The sequence below is a fragment of the Mus musculus genome, chromosome 7 (genome assembly GCF_000001635.26).
Source record: "Mus musculus strain C57BL/6J chromosome 7, GRCm38.p6 C57BL/6J".
NCBI lineage: Eukaryota > Metazoa > Chordata > Mammalia > Rodentia > Muridae > Mus > Mus musculus.
The window spans coordinates 21,347,059-21,360,367 of record NC_000073.6 but is presented as its reverse complement, the minus strand read 5'-3'; the positions used below and the strand labels follow the sequence as shown (position 1 = coordinate 21,360,367).

Here is a 13,309-nt window from a genome sequence, read left to right as displayed (position 1 = left end):
AAATCAGAGTGGCTAAAAAATGCATAATACAAAAGACAGCTTCACTAATACGATTAAGGACTTTATTCCATAAATATGTATTCAACATTTTGTATGAACAAGGTGTGATGCTCTCTGCTGTAATTTTAAAAGAATAAGGCTATACACCTCTGTTGATGTGAAATGATTTCTGGTTGGAATCTGACTGACATGGTAAGTGAGTTATTCACTACCCTCTGTACTTTTGTATATAACTGCCTCCTGCTGCAGGCTGGTCTAAAACTGATGCAACCTATCTTCCCTAAACAGTTTAATGTGTTAAATGGTCCTGATCAAATGCATATTCTCGCTCCTTCTTAGTTAATACTTTAAACTTCGGATAAGAACAGAATCCATCTCTATATTTCCCTATTTGAATAAATGAGAGTGCTTTGCTATGATTAAATATTTTCAAGGATGAAATTTATATAAATAGTAAGTATATTGCATGTCATTCCATTTTAGTTAGGAGATATATGCTTAGCTACCTTGGGTCCTACTCAGGTGAGAGTCAAGCACTGAAAATCAAAACTTTGTGCTCTCTAGAGCAATATAATCTGCTGATCACATCAAGAGTAAATAGGAAAAAAGGCAAAAACAGCTCACGTTCCGAAACTTTCAGAGATTTAAAGTCTTAGGACCAGGGAGGAATCCAGGATCCACACTAGAGATCTTCTCCTGAAAGACTTTGGTAAAGACTTCACTCTGCGTCATGGTGAAATTGTTTTCCAATCATCACAAACACCTACCAATCAGACAGGAGATAAGATATATCAGAACAATGGTTGAGGCAAAGTTGTCACTCCATCAATCAGTGGCTTTCTCAGTCACAAAATTATTTTCTCAGAATATCAAAATCAAGCATCTAATATTTTCAGCTACCTGAGAATGACCCAGGCAAGAAAGACCACAAGATAAATATCTGGAGTGCTTATACCTGTCAGTGTGATGAAACTTATAATCTGACTTGTGGTACTTAGTCCTATGAACAAAGAATATTTTACCATTCATTTTTTGTTCATGTGTATTGGGTATGTATGTATTTATGGGGATTCCCTCCTCTTAAGGAGAATAGGTGTCATACCCCTAGAGCTGGAGTTACAAACTGATGTAAGTCTACAAATATAATTTCTCAGAATCGAGCTCTGATCCAATGTAAATGTGGCCAGGGTTCTAACCTGCTGATCCATCCCTCGAGGCCCACAATGAGAAATTTATCCAACACACTTAACTCTTCACTTCCAATTTGGGGGAGTAGGAAATCGTAATGAAATGTTGAAAGAGCTTGAAATAATAGAATAGGAACCAACAGTTTGTATGTTCTATATTGAGGATAGATTCACACTGAGTTATGAAATTAATACTGAGACTCTTCATGTACATTTTCACAGACCTCTACCAACCATAAAAATGACAATCCCACAACACCAAGTCTTGACCATACCACTGGCCATAATAAGAATCAGCAAGACAGCTCAGCAGCTAAAGCACTCACAGCTTAGAAATGATTATCCCAGGTCCTACCTAGTGGAGAGAACAAACTCATACAATTGTACTCTGCCTTCCTCAAATCTGTGCTTGAACATGTCCACAATCCGAAGAGAAGAAAAGTATATTTTCTAAGTTCAGTTTAATCAGTTCAGTGTATCCTATAACACTGATCTCTGCCTGTTAATCTGTGTATCCCCTTACTTCTAAGCATTATTTTGGGATACTTTGTTGGGTTCTATTATCTACCACCCGTCAAAAACTTTTCAATTCAATTACTTCCAACAAACTAACACCCAGTAGTAGAGGAAAAAGTTAGAGAGGAAAATGAGTCTAGACCTCTTAATGCTATGTCCTTCTTATATTAAGTGGGATGTGAGGACTGCAAGCAGAGCAGAACTCCATAACATCATGAAGTTCTTGGGGCCATGACACAACAAGATTAACCCATGTGGCTGTGGTAATCAGTGGGGTGACCACATTCCCTGAGTTCTAAAGCCATTGGTCATTCCTACTGCATGACCCTTGGCAATATTTGGACATCAGGAAAAAGGAAATGAAAACTACATTGGGATTCTAACACCTATTACAATGGCCAAGATCAACAACACAGGTGACTGCTCATGCTGGCAAGGGTGTGCAATAAGGGAAAGGCTCACCCATTGCTGGTGAAAGTAAGAACTTGTACAGTCACTATGGGAATAAGAATAGAGGTTCCACAGAAAGTAGGCAATAGATCTATCTCACCACTCTTGGATATATACCTGAAGGGCACTTCATCCTACTACAAGGACATGTGCTCAACCATGATTTTTTTTTTTTGCTGCTCTATTCATTCACAATATGAATAAATCTGTTATCAACCAAGAAGTGTCAACAAAAGAAAGGATAAAAAGTATGGCACATTAGCACAATGGAGCATTACTCAGCTGTTTAAGAACAGGCATCATGATGTTTGTAGGAGAATTGCGGTATGTATTCACTTATACAAACATTCCTCTTACCTGGATTTGCTTGGTCAGCTGATGGAGCTCTGTGAGAAGCTCTGCAATTCGATAATCAGCAGACACAAGGGCCATGGGATGGGCCTGTGAAGGGCATCTGGTCAGAGAGGGGGAATGAAGGGAAAGCTATCATTGCCTGCTATGGGTTGGACAGTATTTCTGCTATGTAAAGTCCTGGTCCATGAATGACCTATTTGGAAAGCCACAAGTAGAATAAAACCTTTAAGAGTGACTGTGTCCTTATAAGAAGCAGCAAACACATACAGAGGGAAGACAGCCATATAACCACAGAGGCAGAGATTGGAGTGATGTGGCTTTGAACTTGAGAGTTTTTACTTGGCTTTCAGAGTAGCCAGAATGATAGCCAAGGACCACCACACACTACTTTAAATAAGACTTTATGTGAAGATGGTTTCCAAATCAAAGGAATATTATTTTCTTATTACAGTACAAAGATAAATTACACACACACACACAAACTTGCTCATAACAAAGTAAATGTATTATAGTGGTATTGTGATGAAAATAAAATGTTTTTATTTAACAAAAAGTAATCCGGGCAGTGGTGGTCCAAGCCTTTGATCCCAGCACTTGGGAGGCAGGGGCAGACAGATTTCTGAGCTTGTGACCAGCCTGGTCTACAGAGTGAGTTCCAGTACAGTCGAGGCTATACAGAGAAACACTGAGTTTATCACTCTCATCACAACCACCAACATCAATATCACGATCACCACCAGCAGCAGCATCTCACCATTCCCACTTTACCATCCTGATCACCATTACCATAGCCACCATTACCATCACCACCATTATCACATTTTTCACCATCATCACCATCACAGGCATCACTATTATCAATCACCATCACTTATACATAGTTATTAGCCATTAAATAAATAATAATCAACCTACAAAGGAGATTGATACATAAAAATGTTCTAGTGAGGGACACGAGGATTTCATGAAAGGAGGGAAGAGATTGACTCTTCTGAGTGGACTAGGGGGATGAGTTGGAAAAGGGCCAGAAGTGCAAGGAGACATAGGGTTGAGAGATGGAATGAAGAGAAAGAGCTGGAATTGGAGGGCATATGAGAGATGTTATGAAAACCTATGGCAGTGGAAATTTCTAACATATAGGAAAGTGATCCTACTGAAATTTTCTAATAACTGAGGATACAGAGTCCCAACTGACCACCTCTTTTCAACTAAGTGGTCTTCAAGAATTCAAAATTGACATGATTGATTTTTATGTAAAAGTTTAGATTTGTGATTCCTTTAAGCTTTTTTCAGATTATTTTAGAGATAAATAATAAAATTCTTGTCCCTTTCTTTGTAATTTCTGCCTTCCAAGAAGAGAAACTTGATGAGAAAACTGCCTTGCTTGTGTACACTTTGTGAATTTATAATAAGTTCCTTACTTATAAATGTACCTAGGTTATATGCCAGCAAGATTTTGATGAAGGGACTCTGGTATATCTGTCTCGTATGAGGCTATGCCAGTGCCTGGCAAATACAGATGTGGATGCTCACAGTCATCTGTAAGATGGAACACAGGGCCCCCAATGGAGAAGCTAGAGAAAGCACCCAAGGAGCTGAAGGGGTCTGCAACCCTATTGGTGGAACAACAATATGAACTAACCAGTACCCCCAGAGCTTATATCTCTAGCTGCATATGTAGCAGAAGATGGCCTAGTCAGCCATCACTGGGAAGGGAGGCCCCTGGTATTGCAAACTTTTTATGTCCCAGTACACAGGAATGCCAGGGTCAAGAAGCAGGAGTGGGTTGGTAGGGGAGCAGGGCATGGGGGGAGGGTATAGGGAACTTTCGGGATAGCATTTGAAATTTGAAATGTACATAAAGAAAAATCTAATAAAAATAAATAAAATCTAAAAAAAAATGTACCTGGGTGTTTTGGGGATAATTTGTTTTCTTTACCTTTACGATATAATGTTATTTCTCATAACAGTATTGTGTAACACACTGTTTTTCATAATCATTTACTAGAAGAAAACTAAAACATACTCACATTGTAGTTTTATACTGCTTGAAAATTTTTGCTGGGATATATAAGCTATGGAAGAAGGAATAAAAAGTGGAGAGCTGAAAATTGTTCCTTTTATACAAGAACTATGTGTATGTGTGTATATGTGTAAAGTTTGTTTGAGTGGAAGTTTGGAACAAAGTTCATTGAGCGGAAGTATCTGTATATATACATATATATAAAGCTTGTCTGGGTGTGTGTTGGAGCTTGCTCCATCCACCAACTGTTTTTATATATGTAAGTGTGTGTGAAAGGCTCGGTTAGTTAGTGCTTGCTCTAACTATTCCATGTATTAATGTGTATGTCTCTCTGTAGGTCTGTATGCATGTAAGTTTGTATGAACATATGTATGTATGTATGTATGTATGTATGTATGTATGTATGTATGTATGTATTTGTATGAGTTATTGGACTACTTTATTTCAGCCATGCAGTGTGTGTGTGTGTCTGTGTGTGTGTGTGTGTGTGTGTGTGTGTGTACTGAGGCATCATCTTGCTGCATTTTTCCTTTGATGTATATAAGGTGTCCTTCTCCATCTCTTTTCATAACTTCTGGTTGAAAGTCTGTTTTATTAGATATTATAATGGCTAGGCCAGCTTGTCTCCTGGGTCCGTTTGCTTGGAAAACCTATTTCCAGTCCTTTACTCTGAGGCAGTGTTTATTTTTGTTGCTGAGCTGTATTTCTTGTATATAGTAAAATCATGGATTCTCCTTGCCTATCTACTCTATTTGTATTGGTGACTTGAGTCCATTGCTGATAGGAGATACTAATGCCCAATGATTGTTACTCCTTGGTGTTTTGTTGTTGGAGGTGTTATTGTCTGTATATAATTCTATTCTTTTGGTTTTGCTGTTCAATGATTAAGTTCTTATGTTTTCCTGGGTAGTTAAACTCCTTGAATATAAGTTTTCTTTCTTATATCTTTGAAGGGCTCTATTAGTAAATAGATATTTCTTAAATTTATTTTTGTCATGGATTATGTTTACTTTTCTATCTATGGTAATTGAACATTTTCGTGGATTGATACTGTGGTCTCTTAAGGTCTGCAAAACTCTTGTCCATGCCCTTCTGGCTTTTAGAGCCTCTGATGTGAAGTCAGGTGTAATTCTAACAGGACTACCCTATATGCTACTTGTCTTTTTCTCCCCTTCATCTTTTAAATTTCTTTCTTTGTTATGTACATTTAATGTTTTATTATATGGTGGCAGGATTTTCTTTGTCATCAAATCTATTTTGGTTCTTGTAGTTTTATAGTTATCTCTTTCTTTAGGTTAGGGATGTTTTGTTCTATGATTTTGTTGAGTATATTTTCTGTGCCTTTGAGCTGGCATTATTCTCCCTTTATTTCTACCATTCTTAGTTTTTGTCTTTTCCTAGTGTCCCAAATTTTCTGAGTGTATTGTATTAGAATCAATTTATTTGGCATTTTCTTTGACCAATACAGCAATTTTTCTATTGTATCTCTGATGGCTGAGCTTCTCTCTTCTTTCTCTTGTAGTCTGTTGATGATGCTTGTGGCTTGTAATTATCTTCTCTAGGTTTTCTTTCTCCAGGGTTGGCTCCTTTTTTTGTTTTCTGTATTACATTTATTTCCATTTTCAGGTCCTGAACAGTTTTATTCATTTCCTTCACCTGTTTGGTTGCATTTTCCTGTATTCTTTCATATTTATTTGTTTGCTTTTTAAATGCCTGTTTGATCCTGTCTTCCTGTATTTTAAAAAGATATTTACTTATTTCCTCATCAAAGGCCTCTATCTTCTTCATACGATGAGATGTAAGGTCATATTCTTGCTCTTCAGGTGTGTCAGGGTACCTAATGCTTGCTAGAGTAAGATAGCTAATTACCGGTGGTGCCATATTTCACTGGCTTTTCCTTATCATATTTTAGCTCATCCTTTAGCCATCTTGTTGTCTCTGGTATTAGCTGTCCTGGCCATACAAGGTCACAGTAGGCCTCTGGGACTGATTGTACCACTTGGTAACAGGTCTACCAGGAGGCATGCAGAGCTGTGGACAAGGGTGTGGAGTGCAGGTTCTCAATTGCATGTAGAAGTGTGGACAGGAAGATAGGGCATAAAAAGAATGGAGAGAATTGGGCAGACCTCACAGCTTCTGGGAGTAATAGAGTTCAGCACATGGGAAATAGGAGAGTGAGTTGTTCTTGGTTGTTCTGGATGTCAGTAGGCCTCCTGGTGACAAGGACCAGCCTTGGCTTAGAGGGGGGTTCTGAGGAAGTGGTGTTTGGGAGCAACAAAAAGAATGGCTTGAAGTCAGTTCTGGGGTACAAGCTGATAGCCTTGTGTTCTGCTAAGACAGCTTTCTGAAGATGACCAGAGAGATAACCTCTAACAGACAATAGCCCATTCTTTTATTTTCATGTCAATGCAATCATGCACCCCACATACTCTTTTGATTACATCACAAATTTTGAACTTAGCCCCTTATCCGCTAAGAAAAGACAGCAAGCACATTTTTCTTAACATGGCAAACAAACTCAGAAATCTGCTTGCTTTGTAAGAACATACAATAAGCTATGAGATCATTACTCCCTCATGCTGGGTCTAAATTTCCTCTGTTCCAGGATGTCCTTGAACTCAGAAACCTGCTTGCTTTTGTGTCTGCCCGCCTTTGCATCTTTCTGACAAGCTTGCTCATAGTGCAACTGCTTCTGTACTTTTTTTGGTACATGAAACCCCTCTTGTAACTCATATTACATCTTTATTTTTTGAATAGTTGAGAAATCCTGTTTATATATTTTTAAATTCATGTATTCAGTGTTCTTTCCTATATCATTAAGGGCTGCTGTGAAAGCCACAGCATTTATAGTTTTTGCTAAGGCATAAACTTACCCTCCCATCCTAAGAGGTATTAACCTTCCCAGAAAGGACAATCCACAATAAACTTGTCAAGTATCATATTTCCTGATAACTGTCAACACTTGTGGAGTCCTATGTCCTACTGGCTCCATCCCAGAGTTGCGATCATGTCCCACCATCACCCTCATGACCATGCAGGACTCAGCATCCTGGAAGGCAGGCAGAACTATGGGCCAGGGAGAGGAGTATGGATCAGAGATTGCAGACTGGTGTGTGGAACTTTAGATGGAACAAAGAAAGGCCATGCGTTTATTTGTTTGTTTGTTTGTTTATCTATCTATTTATTTATTTATTTATGCATGTTTTCTTGAAATTTTACCTGCTAATTTCTGCCCTTTGCAAAGTTATCTCATTATAATTCATGCCTCCTTTGAATTTTCTTAACATTTCAGTATTTGTTCTTTATTTTGATTGATGTGATAATTTTCATTTTGTCAAAAACCCAGTTATGTTACATGAATATGTTTTTGTTTTAATCTCTGATATGGGATATGGGGCTGTTTCCAATTGTCCACAACGAATAATTATGAGTGTCTCATGCTTTAGGAGGGGTATGATTTTTTCCAGCTGCAGACAGTTTTAGTTTGGAATTCTTGGGGGTCTTGAGAAGGTATTTGTGTGAGATCCCCAAGATGGCCTGTGGTGGCTCCTGCTTTGCCTGCTGCTGTCAGTCCCCTTTGCTGCTGTACCTGCTCCTGATTTTGCTATTGATGAATTATTGTTTGGCTGTCTTGTTTGACTTCTGGTTAGATATATCATGATGATAGATTTTGGACTTACCAAAACCAACATCAGAGGTCTACACTCCTTTTCCTCTCTAACTATTCTTTACTACTGAGTGTTGGTTGGAAATATTGTGCTGAAAAAACTGTTGGAAGGGTAGTAGATAATACAGTCCAATAACGTACACCAAAATAATGCTTAGAGATAAGGGTATATACAGATTAACAGGCAGAGATCAGTGTTATAGGATACACTGAACTGATTAAAGTGAACTTAGAAAATACACTTTTTTTCTTTTCAGTGTGTGGACATGTTCAAGCACAGATTTGAGGAAGGCAGAGTACAATTGTAGGAATTTGTTCTCTCCACTAGGTAGGACCTGGGATAATCATTTCTAAGTTGTGAGTGCTTTAGCTGCTGAGCTGTCTTGCTGATTCTTATTATGGCCAGTGTTATTATCAAGGCTTGGTGCTGTGGGATTGTCATTTTTATTGTTGGTAGAGGTCTGTGAACATGTACATGAAGAGTCTCGGTATTAATTTCATAACTCAGTGCAAATCTATCCTCAATATAGAACATACAAACTGTTGGTTCATATTCTATTATTTCAAGCTCTTTCAATATACCTGATATTGATGATTTCCTACTCCCCCAAATTGGAAGTGAAGAGTTAAGTGTGTTGGATAAATTTTTCAGTGTGGGCCTCAAGAGATGGCTCAGCAGGTTGGAAGCCTGGCCATATTTACATTGGATCAGAGCTCGATTCTGAGAAACTATCTTTGTAGGCTTACATCAGTTTGTAACTCCAGCTCTAGGGGTATGACACCTATTCTCCTTAAGAGGAGGGAATCCCCACAAATACATACATACCCAATACACATGAACAAAAAAATGAATGCTAAAATATTCTTGTTCACAGAAGTAAGTACCACAAGTCAGATTATAAGTTTCATCACACTGACAGCTATAACCACCCCTGGTATTTATCTTGTGGTCTTTCTAGCCTTGGTCATTCTCAGGTAGCTGAAAATATTAGATGCTTGATTTTAATCTTCTGAGAAAATAATTTTGCGATTGAGAAAGCCACTGACAGATGGAGTGACAACTTTGCTTCCTCGTTGTTCTGATATCTCTTGTCTCCTGTCTGATTCATAGGTGTTTGTGATGATTGGAAAAACAATTTCACCATGGCTCAGAGTGAAGTCTTTACCAAGGTCTTTCAGGAGAAGATCTCCAGTGTGGATCCTGGATTCCTCCCTGGTCCTGAGACTTTAAATCTCTTAAGGCTTCTGAGCAGGAGCTGTCTATGCCTCTTTTCCTATTTACTCTTGATGTGATCAGCAGATTGTACTGCTCTAGAGAGCACAAAGTTATGTTGTTCAGTGCTTGACTCTCACCTCCTTAGGGCCCAAGGTACAAAGCATATATCTCCTAACTAAAGTGGAATAACATGCAATATATTTACTATATACAAAATGTTCATCCTTGAAAATATTTAATTAGAGCAATGCATCCTTGTTTGTTCAGATAGAGAAATATAGAGAGGGATTCTGTTCTTGTCCGAAGTTTGAAGTATCAACTAAGACGGAGCGAGAGTATCAGTTTGATCAGGACCATTTAACACATTAAACTGTTTACTGAAAATTGGTTGCATCAGTTTCAGTCCAGCCTGCAGCAGAATGCAGTTATATACAGGAAAACAGAGAATGGTGAATAAGTCACTTACCATGTCAGTAAGATTCCAACCAGAAATCATTTCACATCAACAAATGAGTATAGCCTTATTCTTTTAAAATTACAGCAGTGAGCACCACACCTTGTTCATACAAAATGTTGAAAACATATTTATGGAATAAAGTACTTAATGGTATTAGTGAAGGTGTCTTCTGTATTTGGCAGTATTTAGGGGCTCTTATTTTCAACATTTGAAGAGCACAGAAAAAGGATCTTTAGGATCTCTGAAGATCAACAGTAAGGGGCAGATATTGGGGAAGACTGCACCCAGAACCTCACTGACAAGCCTTATGAAGAGACGAGAATGTATAGAAAAAGCATGAAAGATGATACAAATACAATTTAGAAGATAAAAGCTAACAAATGTGACCACCAGCATCAGGATAGTATGGGTTGCTCTTGTCTCAGCTTGGCCTCTGGCGTCCTGATTGGGAGTGAGGATGTGCTGCATTCGCTGGTGATGTCTATGGAGGAGAAGTACCATGGAGACACTGGTCCAGACCATGATGGTCATGAATGTGGCATCATGGGAAAACTGCAAGAAGACCATGCCTACAATGAATCCAGAAGTGGAACAGAACAAGTTGCTTTTAGAGTCAGTGTTATTGTCTGTTATCTGTGGACCAGTGACCTTAATTGGAATGTGGATGTTACTTAAGACACTGTAAAACCAACAACTGTAGCAGGAATAATTCCACAAATTTGGGACACTTGCTCTGAGTATAAGTTTACCTTTACCTCTATTAACAGGAACTAGAGTGACAAACTGATGGATACTCAGGACACAGGTGGAACACAAATTTTTGCTTCTTGCCACCATGTGACTGAAGAATTCTAATTTACATTTGAGTTCAGTTGGAGGAGTTTTGGGAGCAAAAGCACTCATGTTGTTTGGAAATATAGTGAGGAATAGAGTCAAGGCATTGGCCACAGCCATGTGGCTTAAAATCACCTGTCTGGGCCTCTTTTTAGAACCAGTCAAGACTGGAGAGAAATTATGGACAAACAGAAAGACATTGGCCACAGTTCCAACCCCAAACTGGCAAAGCAAGAGGATCTGAAGAGCCACTTCCTCAGTGGTTTTCACAGATTTACCATGAGCAGACATGGAGAGGGCTTTACAGGACCCTGGAGTGATGATTAGGTAGGACACTACTCTCCTCGGGTCTATGTTTTATTGTCCACACTTACCAATTGATTTGACACAATTTCTTCACTTGATAAGTGAGACACTATTCTATCACACTACAGGCAAATTGCCTGAAAAACAATGAATGTATAATAACTCAAATAAAATTTTATACTGATTTTATTACTCCTGCCTCAATGTAAATTTTGTATTGCAACTACATCTTTATTGGTTCAGTAGGTCAAGAGCACAATAATACACATTTTACCACACCAAGGTCTTTGCATATGAATACAGACAGTAAAGAGTCTACTATGAGTCTGTGATTCTATCATCAGAATTCAATACAATTAGGAGGGAGGAAAGGCTTCAATTTGGATGTAATTAAATCAATAACAAATAAAAGAATATATAAATGCAACATAAAAATAATTAATTGAATTTCGTATATTATAGTAACATATTAAAAATAGTATGTATGGGAACAATATGATATTGCACTCAATAATAAAGTTGTGTAAATAAATTCAGTTGTAGAAAATTAAGTTGTTGGCTTTTGAGAAAATTTTATAATACTCATCCTCAAAATTAAAAAAAAAACACCAAATACTTCTGATAAAGCCACCTGTGTTGTAATGACACAGATGAACATAGGCTTACATATGTGTCCTCCATATGAAAAAAAACTACGTGCTAACAAGTTCCATTTATTCATAATTTTACTGATCATAATTTTTGTTCTAAATGTGAGGTGCCAGAGTCTTACCTGCATCATCTGCAGATTCCCTCCAAAATTATTAACACAATCCCTTTGCAGTAATATAATATGATATAATATAATATAATATAATATAATATAATCCCAATACAATTTGCAAGCTGATGCTTAGTCTGCACTTTACTTGTTTATATGTTTTCTATAAGAGCAGGAGGGCCTCCATCCACCAGGTATAATTCATTATCTCACATGTATATGTTACACTAAATGCTGTTTTCTCCTGAGTACTAATCTAGGACACAGACATTTCTTTGAGATGAAAGCAAAATATTAACCTATTCAAGTTAACCTGCAGACTTCAGAAAGAAATAATGTTTCATGTTGGCTTCAGAAGACAATTTTCACCGAAGAAAGGAGAAGAGAATTTTAAGCAGAAGCCCATGGATGGAAGAATCTCACCTTCTGAGCCTCAGTCAGGATGAAGATGCTCATCTGAAGGCCAGCTGCAGAGCACAGCTCCTATAGAAGCATATTTCCTAGTGCCTGAATTGAGGAACTTCTCTGTGTCACTCTTTGCCTGAGAAAGAATGCAATGAAATTCGGAATGGTTTCTTATTCTCCACGCAATGCTGTAAAGATAACCCAACAAAGTCCTAGTTTCCAGGCTCATAAAATAATAGGGCACCGGGGCATGACATCCTTCAGAGAGTTTATTATTGTATCATCTGTGGCATCCGCACATTTGTCTGCATGGTGTCTTTGGGATACCTCCAATGAAGGAAAATCATTTATCCCCAGAGCAAATCTTCATTCCTTTCTGATGCTTGCTGATGATGTCTAGGAGTTTGTTAGATGTTAATGAGTACCTGGGCAGAAGTTAGGAAAGGGTTTTCATGTTTCCTTTGGGATAATCTAAGTTCTGAATTGATCTCTTGGTCAGATGTGAATTAGGGCACTCCAGGGTAGAACAAGGGACTCATTATATGAGTTTCTATAGAGTACTTTCCTCCCTACTATTTTACTCTTGCAAAATTATTCTGACACCAAGTCCTCCCAGAAAACTGGCAATGTGTCATTCAGATTCTGTAATTTCCCAGGAAGTTGGTTCATTACAACTTTTCCCATGTTGGACCCAGGACATTTATAAATGATGAATTTATTAACTGAAACTGGTCTTTCCCACCTGAATCCTGGGGTTATTCCCATATCCACTTGTTTTCAGGTAGATCATGACTTGTTTTCTGATATACTCATGAATTCTTATCACAGATCTAATATACATTGATAGTATCTAGAGAATTTCATTCGTAATTAAGTAATCCTGGACATACTAGCAAAGATATGGATTGAGCAATCATTGAGAAATACATAGCTCCAACACATGTCTGCTCTAGGTATAATAAAAAACTCGGGATTTAGTTTTGATTTTCAGTGATGAAAAGTAAAAATTCTGATTATAAATCTAAGAATTGTATGTTCTAAACATTTATTGATATTCAAACTTGCAACAATACTGTCTCAGGCACAAAGGACTTATACTTAAACGTGTGAGAAATAAGATATCATTGCACTTTA

The 13,309-nt window shown here is 37.8% G+C and overlaps 1 protein-coding gene across 1 annotated transcript; it reads right to left on the bottom strand.

Annotated features, from left to right (window-relative positions):
• Positions 1–10,071: 10,071 nt before the first annotated feature.
• On the bottom strand, positions 10,072–10,995 carry Vmn1r128 (vomeronasal 1 receptor 128). The gene has a single exon (NM_001166739.1). It carries the CDS (start codon positions 10,993–10,995, stop codon positions 10,072–10,074), a length of 924 nt encoding a protein of 307 aa, NP_001160211.1.
• Between the last annotated feature and the right edge of the window lie 2,314 nt (positions 10,996–13,309).